Source organism: Polypterus senegalus, chromosome 1, assembly GCF_016835505.1.
Source record: "Polypterus senegalus isolate Bchr_013 chromosome 1, ASM1683550v1, whole genome shotgun sequence".
Taxonomy (NCBI): domain Eukaryota; kingdom Metazoa; phylum Chordata; class Cladistia; order Polypteriformes; family Polypteridae; genus Polypterus; species Polypterus senegalus.
Window position 1 is genome coordinate 82,887,792 of NC_053154.1, and position 18,117 is coordinate 82,905,908.

At 42.5% G+C, this 18,117-nt stretch overlaps 1 protein-coding gene across 1 annotated transcript in view; it reads right to left on the reverse strand.

Annotated features, from left to right (window-relative positions):
- Positions 1 to 18,117, reverse strand: part of nudt17 (nudix (nucleoside diphosphate linked moiety X)-type motif 17) — a 47,199-nt gene that overhangs the window by 22,067 nt on the left and 7,015 nt on the right. Inside the window, exons 3-4 of the mRNA XM_039752364.1 lie at positions 4,421 to 4,543; positions 3,274 to 3,457 (exon numbers count right to left, since the gene is read on the reverse strand). Coding sequence (XP_039608298.1) covers positions 3,274 to 3,457; positions 4,421 to 4,543 — 307 coding nt within the window. The remainder of the gene's footprint in view (positions 1 to 3,273; positions 3,458 to 4,420; positions 4,544 to 18,117) is intronic.

Consider the following 18,117-nt stretch of genomic DNA (forward strand, 5'->3'; position numbering starts at 1 on the left):
CTTTTCAGCTCAGATGTACAATTGTGCCCTTCAAAGGAGCGGCACTCCAGTATGTGTGCTTTTTGCCTAACATCCATTTCTGCTGAAATAATAGTAACACAGTTATTTTTACTTCAATAAAGTAAGTAAAGCCTTAGGTAACCCATTACTTTAAAAAGTAGTTGGACTACACAGCACATGTTACTGTTATCCCCAGAATTGCTCCCAGTATTGTGCACTGTATATTTAGCACATCAACATAAATTTAGGAGTTTTTGAAACAGTGAGACAGATTATTTCAACCAGGAGAAGGAATAATGCGATCACCAAAGCATTTGCCTCAGAAAATGTATCTTGTGGACACTTCTACCTGTGGCTTAAGAAAGCATGTGCAAAGGGAACCAAGCAGACCAAATGCAAAAGACATGTGCAGACTAAAAAAATCATTTAGTGTATCCCAGTTAAGGGTTTACATGGACAAATAATCAAGACTACTCACGGAGAATCTAAGTGTGTTATCCAGGTTTCTCACAGACCAATAACCCAATTTTTCTAACCAGAATAACAGTTTAGATGAAAAACGGGGTTTACTAAAGCACATGTAAATGCACTAACTGTTAGTTTCCATTAATGTTAATCAGTTCTGAACTGCTTGTTTTACAATGAATTTAAACATACCTATTATTTTTATTTGTATGCATTATGTAATTAATAATTTGTATAGTTGCACCTGAAAACATGTTACAGGTCTCTGAGCCTTTACTCAGTGAAGAGAGTTATATAAAAATAAACTGAATTGAATTGAATATTAAATGTCAGTGACCTGATTATTTACTTTATTACTATATTTTTAGTTTTGTTGCCAACCATTACACTTCCAAAATGGAATAGACTCAATACAAAATAAGAAGAAAAATCTGACATGATTTTGGAAATTAGTTTAAAAATTTTCTGCTTCCTTAGAGATAAGAGGCACTAAATCTCTTTCTGCATGCAGACTACTGCTGTATTTTGAAAAAATTCAGTTTTGAACCTACAATTTAGAGATTTAAGACTTTCACTAATCTTTACTGCCTGTTTTGGTTCTTATAATATTACTTATCAATCCTTTAGGTTTTATAGCATGTGTTAAGTTGGAGAAAAGATTATTACACCAGTTAACAAAATTATCTACCACTGGACTGAATCATGTTATTCTCATTAAGTAAGCTCAGAATTGTGGAATTTTTAGGAAATTTTAGGATGAATCTATTTTCAAATTTATTGTGACATACATCTGTGTAATAAAGGTGCTAAATCTCTTCAATTCTACCCCTGGGGTGGGCTAAACGTTAACATTATACAAAGTTATTGTCTATTTTGCCTGCATTTTTATCACTCTTTAATTTAACATTTTTTATCAGTATACTGCTGCTGGAGTATGTGAATTTCCCCTTGGGATTAATAAAGTTTCTATCTATCTATCTAAAATAAGTGTAATAACACACCCCTAAATATACCCTACTAACGTGGAACGCATGCTAGAGAAAAACATTTATTTTCACTCATTAAGTGAATGGTTTAAAAGATAAAAAATATTCAGTCAGCCACCCTATCAAGTTAAAATCCAAGTTAAAATCTCTGCAAGAAGGTGGGCAGGATAGTATTAAAAGCTGATGAGTAGTCTATAGACAGGGGCCTTGCAAGAGTCTTGACACTATCCAAATGATTATAACAGATGAAGCAAGGTGACAATCATATGCTATTTCCCTTTGTTAGCCTGGAAGACAACTTGAAATGGATTTATTAAATTCTGACAGTTATCTGACAGCATACTTTTTATATTTGTCTAATTATTTGTTTTTATCTATAGGGATTAATGTAGCATTTTTGTTAAATCTTTCCCATTGTTAAGAACACTGAATCAACTGAGGCCCATAGGACACTCCGTTTGCCATCCCAAAACCTTAACTAATAAGAGGAAAAAGAAACAAATTATTGGTAAATTACAATAAATAAAGAATAACAGAGTGGCTCTAATACAAGAAATAAATATAGTACAAATAAACAATGGGAAAAAAACTAATAATCTATTGCCCATAAGGGCCTATCTAAATAGGAATTGCCCCAAACCACAAAAGCCACCTAAGCACTTACCCACTAAAATACTGCACCAATTGCTTCTTTTAGCAATCTACTGCCATACCTCTTTCACCACTTCTTTCTTTTTTTTCTTCCAACAGTTAACCTCTTGGCATCAACTGAGTAATAAACAAAAGGACCTTTTAACCTCCTTAGCCACTAGTGTTGAATTTTTTTCAATATAAAATGTTACTACATGTATCAGAAATGTGTAAAGACTAAATATACTGATGCAGATTTAGTACATGTCTTTTGTAAGATGTGCTTTGAGAAAGTTATCAATGCTCAGCCTGATGTTGCAATCAGGACAACAGAAGTATTGGTTTGTGCACTTTTCATATTTTTTTTATTGCTTAAATTAATAAGTTTGCAAACATTTCTGAAAACATGTTTTCAGTTTGTCATTATGGGTTTTTGAGTTTAGATTGATGCACAAAAATGGCAAATTTTTCCATTTAAAATTAAATCCACACTACAATAAGGTGTGTCAAAAGTGAAGTGGTCTGAATACTTTCTAAATCCACTGCATGTATGCAAAAGACACTGTTTATGTTTGATACTTAAGATAAAAAAAGAAAATAGATAGATAGATAGATAGATAGATAGATAGATAGATAGATAGATAGATAGATAGATAGATAGATAGATAGATAGATAGATAGATACTTCATAACTCTACTTTACCTGTGTGAAAAGACCTACTGATACAATGAATACCATTCCATGGCTCAACACAAATTCACTGCATGGTTAGAACCAGCGTGGACTAAACAAGTAACCTCCTAATTTACATTAAAAGCCACTAGTCTAGCTTCCTGACTTTTAAAATAATAAAAAGTAAAAATAATACATTTTATTTATATAGCACCTAGTAAGAATTTTGTATAGCAACAAACCATTACTTTAGCAATTATTTATGAAATACAGTATCTATAGATCTAGTGCAAAAACTGCACAATGAACTGAGCCACCTTATACACATCATGACGTTTTGAAAGTACCTACAAAAGCAGGATAGCAGTGGAAGCCAGAACAGAACTTTTAAGTAGCTGACAAAAGGGAATATTGGGTTTTAAAAAAAACCTTGGTACTTTAATAAAGCTGAGTAAACAATATATAACATACACTGTTTGACTTAAAATACATGAGAAAGTACTCTGTACTGTAGTGTACCTGGGGGTACCCAGACATTTGGAAAGATAGCTAGATTAGTTGCCCGTCGTGTCAGGAGAACTTTCTCATTGGCAGATTGTAGTAGTATGGCCACACCCACATCTACTCCACGATCACGGATATCCACTGGAAGCATACTGGCTTCACTCTCTGAGAGGTGTTTTAGAGGACAAAAATGAGCCCGCTGTAGCAAAGAAAGATTTAAAGAAACTTTAATTTATTCTACTAGTTATCAGTCTAATGGTTTTTCACATCAATAACTGAAAAAAAATCAAACCAAATTGTTACCATTTAAGTAACTGAAATAATCAAATATGATCATGTTTCAGTCATTAGATATTGAAAATTACAAGATTTTCATAAATCAATACAGAAATATGTTAAATATTACTATTACTAATCTTATGAATAAAAATAAGCCATAACATAAATTCATAAATCTCAAATAGCTCAAGCAATTCTTATGTAAAATTACTAAAACACTGAGTCATATCGATATGATCATAAACATAACTGTAAACTCTGAAGGACATGATAAACACTTGAAGAATTATTAAATGTCTGCCTTTGTCAGGTTTTTATTTACTTCATTTTATAACCATTTACTCATTATTCAATCATGAAAAATATTATTTGATGACTAACTGTTAAAAGAGTAAAATACATGCTTCCACTTATGCAAAGAAAAATAATTTCAGTAATGTCTGAATCCTATTTGGATTTTGACTTCCATTCATTTCTAAAAGTGAAAGGCCCCACTCTCTTGTGACTCAAAAGGGTTACATGAATTTGAGATGTGGAGAGGAAAACTGGAATACCTACAAAAATGTATATCCATGAAACACTGGACAGAAGGTATACACAGTTTCTGCAAGAGACAGCTTTTCATTACATGGCACCCTAGCTTATACACTCACCTTAGGGTAATTCACAACCACCAATTAGCCTAATATACACATGTTTTGAACTTCTGGAGAAAACCCAAAACAATTAGCATAAGCAAACTCGAAAAAGACAATGACTGGGCCTAGATTCAAACACATGGATACTGGATTCATGAGACAGCAGTGCTAAGCACTATAACATCATGCCTCCCTCATGTCCTTAAACATTTATTGTTATGTAAGCAAGATTACAAAATAATTACCTTGAGGATTAGCCCTGGGTTTCCTTCAACTTCATGATCTGATAAAATGAATTTATTATTCTCTAGTACACAGTTCACAGTAACTCTGTCATTATGACATCCATTAAAATGACCAGTGATACTCTGTGGAAAAAATAAAAACTGTACAAATCATATGAAGATATGAATATGGAAGAGAAAGAATTCTTCATACACCACTTGGGTAATTAATTGAATTAATGTTGCAAACACAAAAACATATTAATTTCAAACAAACAATTCAAAATGTATTTAAACTAGAATAATTTTATATTAGCTATTATGCACATCAAAACATTGCTACACATTTTGTGCATTTTTTATTTTCAATGCATATAGAGTGATTACAGATACATAAATAGGAAGTTATGTAATTTCAGTACAAGATACAGTACATTCAGTCAGCATTATCACTGCAGGAAAGGCACTACAGTGATCCCTCGCTATATCACGCTTCGACTTTCGCAGCTTCACTCTATTTTTTCTCATACATGCTTACGTCACTACGCATGCGCTTTCTGAGAACTTTTATCTAAGCCCCACGATGGCTCCTAAACGTACTGCTTTTTCTAAGCCTTCTGACACTAAAACTAAGCGCCAGAGGAAGATGCTTACTATCCAGGAGAAAGTGAAACTCTTGGATATGATCAAAGATGGCAATACCCTACAAAAGCCTCCTCATGCATATGAAAAGACAGCACCAGCAACTGCCTATCAAGATGTTCTTCAGCCGCGCACCGCGACACCCACTGCCTATTCCTAGTACTCCTTCAGTGGAAGAAGACAACGACGCACCTGCTGAAGATACTGCACCACCTGAAGACTCTCCTACTGAGGTTGTGCCTTCATAGGTTTGTGTGTGTGTGTGTGTGTGTAATTAAATGTACAGTACAATAATCTACTATATTAAAAGCGGTCGGGATTGTCCTTCCGTCCCAAAGTGCAAAGCATAGCAGTATTCTGCTTATCACAGACTTACTACTTGCGGCTTGCCGTACAAAGCAACGTGATGTTAGCAGAGTTCTGGTGCTCCCATCGTTCCCTTGCTTTTGTGTGCAATGCGCTGGAAAAATAGACAAAATTATGTCTCTGGAAATAATTAATGTTGATGGAGTACAAATGCCTCACCGCGTAGTAAATATCAGGGGAGATGGTGCTCTCATCTATAGCTTATTTAGTGCATGAAACTCCGTCTTTAGCGGTACAGATTTGGGCTGACATTGTACAACTTTGGACAGGCACTCGAGGGGATAAAAAAAGGTTTTCAGGAGATGTTATGAATTGGCACTTTGATGTTCTCATTCCCTACACTTACATGCCTGATGTAAACATGGAGCGCACACAAATCCTTCTATATAAAAGCGGTCGGGATTGTCCTTCCGTCCCGTGAGTGCTACGCAAGCGCGGAGTTTCACACACGCCCCGTCCATTTTGCAATGCACGATGGGATTTGTAGTTTCGTTTCTCCAGGTAAAAGATGATTTTCTACTCCAGACTGTGCGATATCTTCTTCTTCTTTCTTACTATGTAAAAGGGGGGTCAAAAGGGCGACCTCAATATAGAAAAAAAGTTTAAATTTCATCTCAAAAATAACAGAAACGACGAGTATTAAAGTAATACCGCTCAAATGCAATATAACCAAATTAATGAGTTTGTATAAAATATCAAATTGATCTACATATTGAATTGCCTTAAGAAGTGGTCGCCTTAAAAGGCGGGTCAGCCTAGTTGAGGATAAAAGTCAAGTAATAATGAGCCTAGTAATAATATGATATTTGTAACGTCTAATAGGTCTTATTTTCTCTTATTTTGTCTCATATATTGGGTAATACAAGTGTAATGGTGACTAAAGGGTGTTATTTCATGTCTAGAGGGCTCTAATAATATTAAAAAACGTATTTAGAAGGTCGTAAACATGTTTTCTATACTCTAACTGTGAAAATATTCGATTTATAAATAAAAAATCCTACTTCGCAAAAATTAATTTATCACGGTAGAGTCTGGAACGGATTAACCGTGATAAACGAGGGGTCACTGTATATCTTTTTTGAGTAAGGAAAACGCATAGGCATTTAAAAAAGTAGCCAAACACAAAGAGAAACAAATGTTTTAGAGTGAAAAACACCTGTATTAAATTCTTGTACCTCATCTATTGTAAAAAAAGTTAAATATTAAAATGGTGGCTGTCCCTCCATGATAATTTGCAAAAGTCAAATGCCTGACAAAAACAAAACTAATCAAGTTAGAAAATGTACGCATGGTGTAACTTTTAGGTGTGTTTGAGGACTGTGTAGACACAGGAGCTCTCAAAGGAGTTCAGAAGGTAGGTTCTAGAACCTTCTCTATCCCTTTCAGCATTGTGGGTCCCAGAGGTTATCACACTGGGACTAAGTAAAGGCTCAATTGAGGCCTGGGCAATACTCTAAACTATCACAGGGATAACTGTTATTCACACACACACACACATATATATATATATATATATATATATATATATATATATATATATATATATATATATATATATAGAAAATACCTGCTTGGCAGCGGAGAAGTAGTGTGTTAAAGAAGTCATGAAAAGAAAAGGAAACATTTTGAAAATAACGTAACATGATTGTCAATGTAATTGTTTTGTCACTGTTGTGAGTGATGAGTGTTGCTGTCATATATATATATATATATATTGTGAAGGCTGGCCCCGGCACAGACAGACGGACAGCATATTTTGCTCCACACACTGTTTATTTACAGATAATATTTACAGTTCAGTGCACTCACGCAACCCCAGTGCCTTCTTGCACCGATTTCCCCAAAGTCCAGGGCCCACAGTCTCTTGTGCCTTCCTGGCCGCCTCCAGTCCTTCCTCTTGCTCAGTCCACTTCCACCCGACTTCCACCAATCACTGGAGGGAGGCGGCCCCTTAAATAATGCCCCGGATGAGCCCCAGGTGCTTCCGCCTCTACGCCAAGCGTGGCGGAAGTGTCGGCTGTCTTCCTGGCAGCTCCCGGTGCCACACAAAGTCTTCCCCCCGGCACTTCCTGGTGTGGCGGAAGTGCCGGGCTCCCGGGATAATTAGGCACCGGGGCGCCGCCTGGCGGTGGCCACGGGTCCCTACAGGGCTGGGCTTCAAAGCCCTGTACCCGAGGCCCCTTGCCTAACCAGGACGGACGCCCCCACTCCGCCTGGAGGAGGCACTCGCCCTCCTCCGGTCCTCCAGCGCCCCGCCGGGCTCCAGCCCCAACCGGCAACCGCACGGGATAAACCGGCATCGGCGCCGCCTGGCGGTGACCACGGGCCCCTACAGGGAAGGGCTTCCATGCCCTCAACCCGTGGCCCCCAACAGAACCAGGACGGACGCCTCGCGGTCTGGAGGAGGCACAAGCCCTCCTCACGTCCTCCTGGCGTCCCGCGGGCTCCAGCCACAGTGCCCCACCGCTAGCGAGGACACGTGGGTCCAAACGGCACAACCCGAAAGGGCAGCACGTCCCCAGCGAGGGTCCTACTATGTCCCCAGGGTCCAACACGGCACCCTGGGACATCTGTCTTCGCACACCTCGCCCGGCGCAAACGCCCCTGTGGTCTGCGCCGCTCGCCTCGCTGTTCCCCAGCGGGTCACCGTAGTCCTCCCGGCGTGAGCACTCCGCGAGCGCCCGTTCCAGGAGGGCAGGTCCCTGTCGACGCCGGCCTCAGCGCTTGTCGGGCTTCGGGCCTGTAAAATAAAGGAAAAGAGGGCCAGAAGCACAGCCAGGACACTCATCCCGGCGCCCGCCGGTCTCCCAGATCGACCGTGCTCCTGCCCCCTCCGACAGCCCCCAACTTGCCTGCTGAAGTCCTCCGCCGCAGGTTCCATGCCCGTCCGCTCGCGGCCTCGGCACCGCTCTCGCAGGCAGCTCGCCCAGCCGCCCAGGGGATCTCCTCTGCCCATCCAGAGGACGGCCCTTCTCCGGACGCGCGCACCCAGCGCCGCGCTCTCTCCTATCGGAGGAACCGGCATTCACCCTTCGGTTCCTCCTTCTTTTCTTGGACGCGCTGACGGTCTGGGTCTGAGCACAGCAAAAGCTCAAATCCAGCCCCGTCTGCGTCCAGGCAGAGCGACAGGAGACAGCTGCAGGCTTGAAGCGCAGGGCGCTAGGACCCAGGGCACTCAGCCGCCCCGATCCTACCAGCCCTTGCGTGTTCGAGCTCCTCGCCTCGCTAGCTGTCTGCACCGCCGCATCCGCTGTTGGGAGGTTGCCTACTGAGCCGGTCGCCCCGTAATCGGTCACGCCATGTTCGCGAACCCCCTTTCTCTACGGAACGGCAACACTCACCACTCCCGCCGTGTTCTGCCTGCCTCCGGTTCCAGCGCCGCGCCGATCCTCCGTCTCAGTCGGTGGCTTTCTCGACGCGACCGCCATCTCCATCAGCTGCTCACACTGAGCGGCGAGAACACGTAGCAGTTCCTCTAAAGGCGGCTTGGCGGGCCGAAGGGACTCCTCTGACGTACGCCGAGCCGCTGGTGGAGAGAGAGACAGACGCCGGTGGGCTTACCTGTCCATCAGCTCCACGCGACGCCTGCCTCCTCTGGGCCACTCCCTCTGGCCCAATCGGGTCTCGGTTTGCACGAGACTGGCATTCCTTTGGGCCCGCTCTATCCAATCATCGGCGGCACGCAAGACACACCGCCAATCCCGTGCCTGTCAGCGGGCGGGACTTCCGCCCGCGCCATCTTGCCTCCCCTGCTCCGAGTGCGGAGACGTGCCTCTTCGCCGCGTTGTGGTTGCGGCGATTCCTTGAGCCGCAGCGGCTCCGACTCCGCAGCCCTCTTCGCTGCCTCCGTCGCCGCGCTGCCGACAGCCCGTGGCCCGGCGTGCCTCGGCCACGGACGCGGATCCGGTTCGTCCCTCCCTGTCGAAACAAAGGTAAGTCCGACCCCGAAGGGCCGATGATTGCAGGGCAGGGCACTCACCTCCCGAATCCCGTCATGCCTCGGCGTGGCCTTCCGCGAAGCAACGCCGGCCTGGCTGTCCGTCCCGACAGCGCGACTTTCGGAGCCCGCTGCGCTCCGGCGATGTCGGGTCCTCCTCCGCACCCGGGGAAAGCCATTCCGCTGTCCGGAGGCGGTTTCTGGGGCGAAACGCTCCCGCGGGGCGTGCAGGCGCTCCGCGGCCAGTGTGTGGGGTCCGCTGCTGCGCCGGGCCGTTCACAAAATATTTATTAAGACGGGGTCCCCCCCTTTTAGCAGGGGGTTGGCCCCACGTTGGGCGCCATTGTGAAGGCTGGCCCCGGCACAGACAGACGGACAGCATATTTTGCTCCACACACTGTTTATTTACAGATAATATTTACAGTTCAGTGCACTCACGCAACCCCAGTGCCTTCTTGCACGATTTCCCCAAAGTCCAGGGCCCACAGTCTCTTGTGCCTTCCTGGCCGCCTCCAGTCCTTCCTCTTGCTCAGTCCACTTCCACCCGACTTCCACCAATCACTGGAGGGAGGCCCTTAAATAATGCCCGGATGAGCCCCAGGTGCTTCGCCTCTAGCCACGCCCAAGCGTGGCGGAAGTGTCGGCTGTCTTCCTGGCAGCTCCCGGTGCCACACAAAGTCTTCCCCCCGGCACTTCCTGGTGTGGCGGAAGTGCCGGGCTCCCGGGATAATTAGGCACCGGGGCGCCGCCTGGCGGTGGCCACGGGTCCCTACAGGGCTGGGCTTCAAAGCCCTGTACCCGAGGCCTTGCCTAACCAGGACGGACGCCCCACTCCGTCTGGAGGAGGCACTCGCCCTCCTCCGGTCCTCCAAGCGCCCCGCCGGGCTCCAGCCCCAACCGGCAACCGCCGCGGGATAAACCGGCATCGGGCGCCGCCTGGCGGTGACCACGGGCCCCTACAGGAAGGGCTTCCATGCCCTCAACCCGTGGCCCCCAACAGAACCAGGACGGACGCCCTCGCGGTCTGGAGGAGGCACAAGCCCTCCTCACGTCCTCCTGGCGCCCCGCCGGGCTCCAGCCCGGGGGCCACAATATATATATATATAAACACACACACACACACATATAAACATATATATATATATATACATATCTATACATATACATATATACACACACACATATATACATACATATATATATCTACATATATACACATACATATACATATACATATAAACATATATATACATATACATACATATCTACATATATACACACACACACACACATATACATATATATATATATACATATATATATACATATACATATATCTATACTAATAAAAGGCAAAGCCCTCACTCACTCACTCACTCATTCACTCACTCACTGACTCATCACTAATTCTCCAACTTCCCGTCTAGGTAGAAGGCTGAAATTTGGCAGGCTCATTCCTTACAGCTTACTTACAAAAGTTGGGCAGGTTTCATTTCAAAATTCTACGCCTAATGGTCATAACTGGAAGGTATTTTCTCCATTAACTGTAATGGAGTTGAGCTGGAAAGGCGTGGGGCGGAGTTTCGTGTGACATCATCACGCCTCCCACGTAATCGCGTGAACTGACTGTCAACGCAGTGCGTAGAAAACCAGGAAGACCTCCAAAAGCGCTTAAGAAAACATGAATTATATAATTGAGAAGGCAGCAAAACAATAAGAAGCGAGCGAGTGACATATACTACCATATTCATGAGTGCTGCTACCTCGGAAAGAAAGCATGTAAACCTAAACTTTAAATTAAGTTCATAGACAGGCTACCGCTGGCGTTTCACATGCCCACAGGTAATGCGGGATACAAGTTTAATGAGAGGCGCGAGGATATAAACGAGTTTTGATCACTTTGTAACTAAGTTAAAATTATAGGTGAAGGGGTGTGCTTATGCAAATTCAGAGACTGTGTTTGTGGGGATTGACAGTTAAGGCGGGTGGGGAGTCACGTCATCATCTCCTCCCATTCATCTCATTTCGCTCTGAGCTGAGCTCATGATTAACGCCGTCTTCCGAAGCAACTCGTCAGACTGCCACCAAATACTCACAGAAAAATCCACAAGTTAATACACACGCTGTCTCTAGAGTTTCTCCACACTGAATCCTCCAGGCACTACTTACAAAAGGTCACATTGACAATCGTGTTACGTTATTTTTAAAATCTTTCCTTTTCTTAGCACAAGCACAGCTGAGAAGCTTCGATGCATGTGCTCCATAAGCGTTAAAAAATAATGCATTTAATCACACTTTGCATTACAAGCAAAGGGGAGCTTTTGTCAATGCATGATTTCCTGGTACACCGATTAAATTAATCAGCGCATCCCGATTCATTTTACCCTCGCACCACCTTAGTTTGAGAAGAAGTATGAAAAAATATGAGGTTAACACAGAAAAACAGATCACCAATTCAAGCTTTATGAATAATCGATTCGCCATCAATAATTGTTTTGGTAAAGCCATACTCAGTGTGATCCTTCTTCCATTTTATAATTTTTCTGCCACTAGCCATGATTAAATGAACGGTAAAAAAGTAAGAGCGAAGTGTGTAAACACATTTTTAAAACAGAAACGTTTTTCATATTGTAGTAGTAAATGACAAAATGTAAGCATAAACTATATAATGTATGAAGCCTGAAGTCCAAATATCAAACACTTCCACAAAAGGTACAAATATAATAGAACAAGTATGCTTTTATTCAAAAATATAACTGCAGAAAAAAGCCACCTTAGCATGCCATATTGACACATACTTACTACAGCTACCACGGTAGCATAATGGTATTAGCCGCTGACTAGTATCCAAAAGGTCATGAGTTCGATCCCACATGGTTCAGTTTTGAGAAGTAAACTGCTCTTATTCTTACTATTTTAGAATAAAAACATGCATTTGATTTCAGTATGTAACAGCCAGTAATTTATGATACTTGTAAAGGTTAGTTTTTTTTTTTTTTATTCACTTTTCATTCTCAGTCATGTTCAGGATCCTTCCCCACCCCCCATCTGAGAATGCTGTTTTCACATAAAGATGCGCTGTAGCTCTGCAGCGTACTTGTGACTGCATTCTCGTACCAATGCTTGGAAACTGAAGTGCCTGCGTGCACATTTCGTGGCATTACACGTCTATTTTTTTGAGCATGCCCGTGTCGCTCAAACACAGGAACATATGTTGGTGTACAAGAATAAAAAACAAGTGCACTTTTATTCTAGACTATAAATGAAGAAAAAATAAAGCAAGTTACAGTAGGCGGTTGATACGACAGCTTGCGTGGTGCAATGCTAAGAACTGCTGATTTCCGATCCATCCGTGCTATATAAAATCATCACATTCAAATATTAACAATTTCCACACACCCTTCCTACATTCACGACATGTGTACTTGTTGCAGTGTACACATCTCTCTGTGCTATGGTTCCTATTACACTGAATGAGCACCTGACATTGTACGTTCTTCCCTATATAAATAACATTCGAGTATAGCGCGTCTCCAAATAAATCACATTTGAGTATAGCGCGTCTCCAAATAAATCACATTTGAGTTATAGCGCATCTTTATGTGAAAACAGCATTGTCAGATTTTTGGGGAATCGTGAACGCGACTGAGAGAATGGAACTGAATAAAAAAAAAAGACTGAAATCAAATGTATGTTTTTATTCTAAAATAGTTAAGTACATTTTCTGTCCCCCCAGCCATTGAACCTTACTCTTATTCAATGTTAATGTTGATTTATTTTGTTTTATAATTGTGTCTTTCATTTTTCTATTCTTTAATATGTAAAGCACTTTGAGCTACTGTTTGTATGAAAATGTGCTATATAAATAAATGTTGTTGTTGTTGTTACATGCGATATTATTTGAAAATGAACAGCGTCAGATCGAGTTTGAATACACGCTGCGACGCTGAACTCCCTGTCTATCTACATAGTAATAACAGTAATTTTATTATTATATAGGAGCGTCCCTGTCTGCCTATCATATAGTGCCTTTCCTTCCTACCTATCTATATATCTATCCCCTTAGTTGTTTTTTATATATCTATTATACAGTGCCTTCCCTGTTTATTTATATATCTAGTGCCTTCTCTGCCTGTTTGTCTGTCTGATTGCATATAGCGCTGAACTTACTGCTCTGTACTATTCTGTCCTCTGCATGTCCTGGAGTACAAAAGAAACCGCACCATACAGCAACATGTGCAAACTGGCAAGATCGGGGAAAAAACACGCGGTCACTGATTACAAACCGCAAGATGAGTGAAAGAGACAATATATGTAAAAACATCATTGCACTAATGCAATATTATTTGACGCTGTTCGTTTTCAAATAATATTGCATTAGTGCGATGATAGAATAAAAGTGCACTTGTTTTTTATTCTTGTACACCAACATATGTTCCTGTGTTTGAGCGATACGGGCATGCTCAAAAAATAGACGTGTAATGCCACGAAAAGTGCACGCAGGCACTTCAGTTCGCAAGCATTGGTACGAGAATGCAGTCACAAGTACGCTGCAGAGCTACAGCGCATCTTTATGTGAAAACAGCATTCTCAGATGGGGGGTAGGGAAGGATCCTGAACACGACTGAGACTGAGAATGAAAAGTGAATAAAAAAAAAAACTAACCTTTACAAGTATCATAAATTACTGGCTGTTACATACTGAAATCAAATGCGTGTTTTTATTCTAAAATAGTAAGAATAAGAGCAGTTTACTTCTCAAAACTGAACCATGTGGGATCGAACTCATGACCTTTTGGATACTAGTCAGCAGCTGATACCATTATGCTACCATGGTAGCTATAGTAAGTATGTGTCAATATGGCATGCTAAGGTGGCTTTTTTCTGCAGTTATATTTTTGAATAAAAGCATACTTGTTCTATTATATTTGTACCTTTTGTGGAAGTGTTTGATATTTGGACTTCAGGCTTCATACATTATATAGTTTATGCTTACATTTTGTCATTTACTACTACAATATGAAAAACGTTTCTGTTTTAAAAATGTGTTTACACGGATTACTGTAGAAACGGAACACACGTGAAATGCGTGTATTCCAAATAATGATCTATTATTTCCACTCTAAAACTCCACTTCACTCCCAGATAATCAATCAAGGCATGAGCTGGGAGAAGTTTGTGCACGTTCTAAGTCGGTGGGGGGATGGAATAGCCGGCTGCTTGCAGCCTGATTTTTATCAGCACATTTAGATGACAAAAGACGCTGGTGGAGAGCTGTGAACGATTTTAAGAAGCGATTTAAGGTGGGACGGAATTACAAGTTTTTTCGTAGGCTCTGGTAATTCTAGTGTTAAAGCATTGAGAGGAATAAAATTCTGATGCACTGGTTCTTTTCTTTTTGCAGTCATGTCGCTAGGAAGACTTTATAAAGCAGGAAAAAAAAAACATGCTGATGAAAAGGTTTCAGTGGGTGGTCAGCTGGAGTTGCACATGCTGGATGGCCCAGCTGCCCACGCCAAGTAGTCAGTGACAGAGAGCAATTCTCTATCCATGCATGCAGTCTCCTGTTGTTTCATCAACTTAATTTCGGGAAGTGTTCGCTAACATTATCTATATATATAATTCACTAAGGCAAGACAACCATGGAAAGCACACCAGAAAGGCAAGACAACCATGGAAGGGGCGTGGATTCACTAAGCCGCCGACAAGTGAGACACCTATGGCGCACGCAGGAAGGAGCCACGCCCACCAACTCCAAGACCATTGGATACGACGACAACTTGCAGGGCCACGCCCACCAACTCGGACGCGACGACACCGAAAAATGTTGTCATTTATATTCGTCTGTCGTAGAGGCCACATGCAGTGCAGGTCAGGTTAATGTCATGCACCTCCGAGCTACGTTGACTGTTCATAGAGGCATGTTTCTCGCGGAGGTGAATCGCCATATGCAGCGTGTGAAACGGTTTGCGAGGGGTATCCCATGGGATCCTTAAAACAATCCTTTACAACTGAGGTTAAAGCACAATGAAGTAAGCAGTCTTTAAAAACCGACTTTTCGGTTCTGACCCACGACCACATGCACCATAGCAAACTGTTTTACACGCTACATACAGCTATTCGCATCCGCGACAAACATGCGTCTTCTTAGATGCTCCTGCAGGAACACGGAAGACGTTTTCCTGCCCACCAACACTCCTTTTTCACCGGCCGGCGTCTACCCTCGCTCTCTAGACATTCACACTACCTGCCCATTTGCCCAGATGCAAAAACTCACCCACCACCCAGTTAGTCCCATTCGTCTGTGGTAAGAGTCCACATGCACGTCTGAGCCACGCGGCATTTGTTATGCCGCGGGTTCACTATTGTGTTGTATTTTGCTCTCTCCAGAGTTCCATCTTTTCATTCACTTACTGTTGTATTCTCACAACAACCCGTTTTAGACAACCGTGTCTTTCCAGAAGTGTTTAGCATTCAATAAATAGTTATGCATGACATTGAGCGTGTGTCTATCCGGCGTGGGTAAGCCGTTGAACCCCATTCGGGCTGCAAACCGTGGAATTCCCACCAAGTGCGACTCATACGCTCCCAATGGTTGCGTCCCAACCCTTTGTACACACCCCGCTCCCACCTCGCTACTACCGTGGTCGGGTGTCTTGGTGGATTATATATAGAAAAGCAGCCAAAACCGCACAGAGCAATGAAAAGTCTACGTCACTCACAGGTACATCTGGACTGTGTAAAGACGACGACTCAAGTGACGAGTTGGAGGTGGGCACATGAGCAGGCAGTGCATACTGAACGAGAAATCAGCAGACTAGCATAACGGACGGAGCTGAATGGACGTCATTCTCCTCTCCTCCCGTTCCACACTCCGCGCCGTGCACCCCCATCTCTCCGTCTGGCAGGAGAAGGCGCAAGGACGGTCCGCCAGTTTTCAGTCACGGACGATTGTGTGTTGGTTTGTTCCATGCATTGTTACAATGTTGGTTTTCTTGCTGATTTATTACATTACCAATTTTTTAAATGTTCCATTTTCTCCCTGTGCTTAAAAATCATTAAAAAACCAGCCTGATTATGCGGCGTATGGTACGCCACGGGTTGGCTAGTAGTGGCTATCAGAGTTAAAAAAAAAAAAAAAAATATAAAAAATTTACAAGTTAGTGTAACTGCTGTCAAGGTAAAATTGAACCAATGAACTAATTTGTATTCTAGAAAGTTGATTCTGTTCATCTGGACATAGTTTTTGTTTTTTCCCCAATACGTTTCATCACTCATCCAAGTGACTTCCTCAGTCTCAGTTGACTGTAGGTTTCTCCAACCTTATAAACTGTATATGGAAGAAGTGGAAAAGAGGGTGTTATTATCCTATCCTGGAACACTACTGAGCCACTGGTTCAGGTATGTGGATGACACCTGGGTGAAAATCAAATCTCAGGAGGTACCACAATTCACTGACCACATCAACTCAGTGGACAAACACATCCAGTTCACCAGTGAGGACATGAAACGTGACAGGCTAGCTTTCTTAGATTGTGAAATTTCCATTAGCAATGGGGGACATTTGAACGTTAATGTGTACCGTAAACCAATGCATACAGATCAGTATTTAAGGTTTGACTCTCACCATCCGCTAGAGCACAAAATAGGTGTCATCAGGACTCTACAACACAGAGCAAACACCATACCCACAGACACAGCAGCCAGGGAAGCAGAAGAACATTATATCAAAAAGGCCCTGAGTAAATGTGGTTATCCCAGCTGGACTTTTGTCAAAGCAGGGAGGACACCTAAAGAATGCTCTAAGCAATCCAGGAGAGAGGAAGGACAACTGCTGCCTAAGCGAAAACCTTTGGTTATCCCTTATGTGTCAGGAGTATAGGAACAGCTGAAACAAATTTTTTCAAAACACCAGGGGCCTCATGTATAACGCCGTGCGTAGAACTCGCACTTTAACATGGCGTAAGCACAAAAGCCGAAATGTGCTTACGCACAGAAAAATCCAGATGCAGGAATCTGTGCGTACTCCAACTTCCACGTTCTTCCACTACATAAATCCCGATCAGCGTGAAAAGTAACGCTCGTGCACACTCCTCCCAGAATTACACCTCTTTGAATATGCAAATCAATATAAATCGCCCTTAAGCTCAGCCTTCTGTGAAAAGACAATGGGAAAAGCATGGGGGAAAAATATAAGAATTTCAGCGAATACCAAGTGGAAGCAAAGGAAAAACATTATTTTTTTTGTTCAAATAAACCGTGGTATAATCAACAAAAGGAAGTTGATCGAGTGACATAGCGTGTTGGAGAAACTTGAAAGCTCATGTTCACAAAATCGCACAATGCCGGAAATAAAAAAGAAGTCACATATCAAAGTCGCCGTGAAAAGGCGAGTCGTAGCCCACCGTCTGAATGTCATATGAAAGCTTATTAGGGTACAGAGAAAAAAAGGCACACAGTGGGGAAAAAGCACGAAATGCCAACTTCAATCTCGACATTTCCACTTTAATCACATAGTTTATTTTGTCATTAAAGTAGAACATCATAAACTTCATCTTAAAATTGTTTAATTGACCAGTTTCTCAAATCACATCACAATTAAAGTAGCACGTTAAATGCTTTGTTTTGTATTTGATCTTCTATGTGCTCTGTGTGTGTGAATCACTACTTGCTTCTTAAACCGGCTCTCTTCCTCCAGCTGGACACAGAATCCATTACATTTGTGATATTACAGCTCTGAATAACTAAAATACTGAGATGTATACGTGATATAA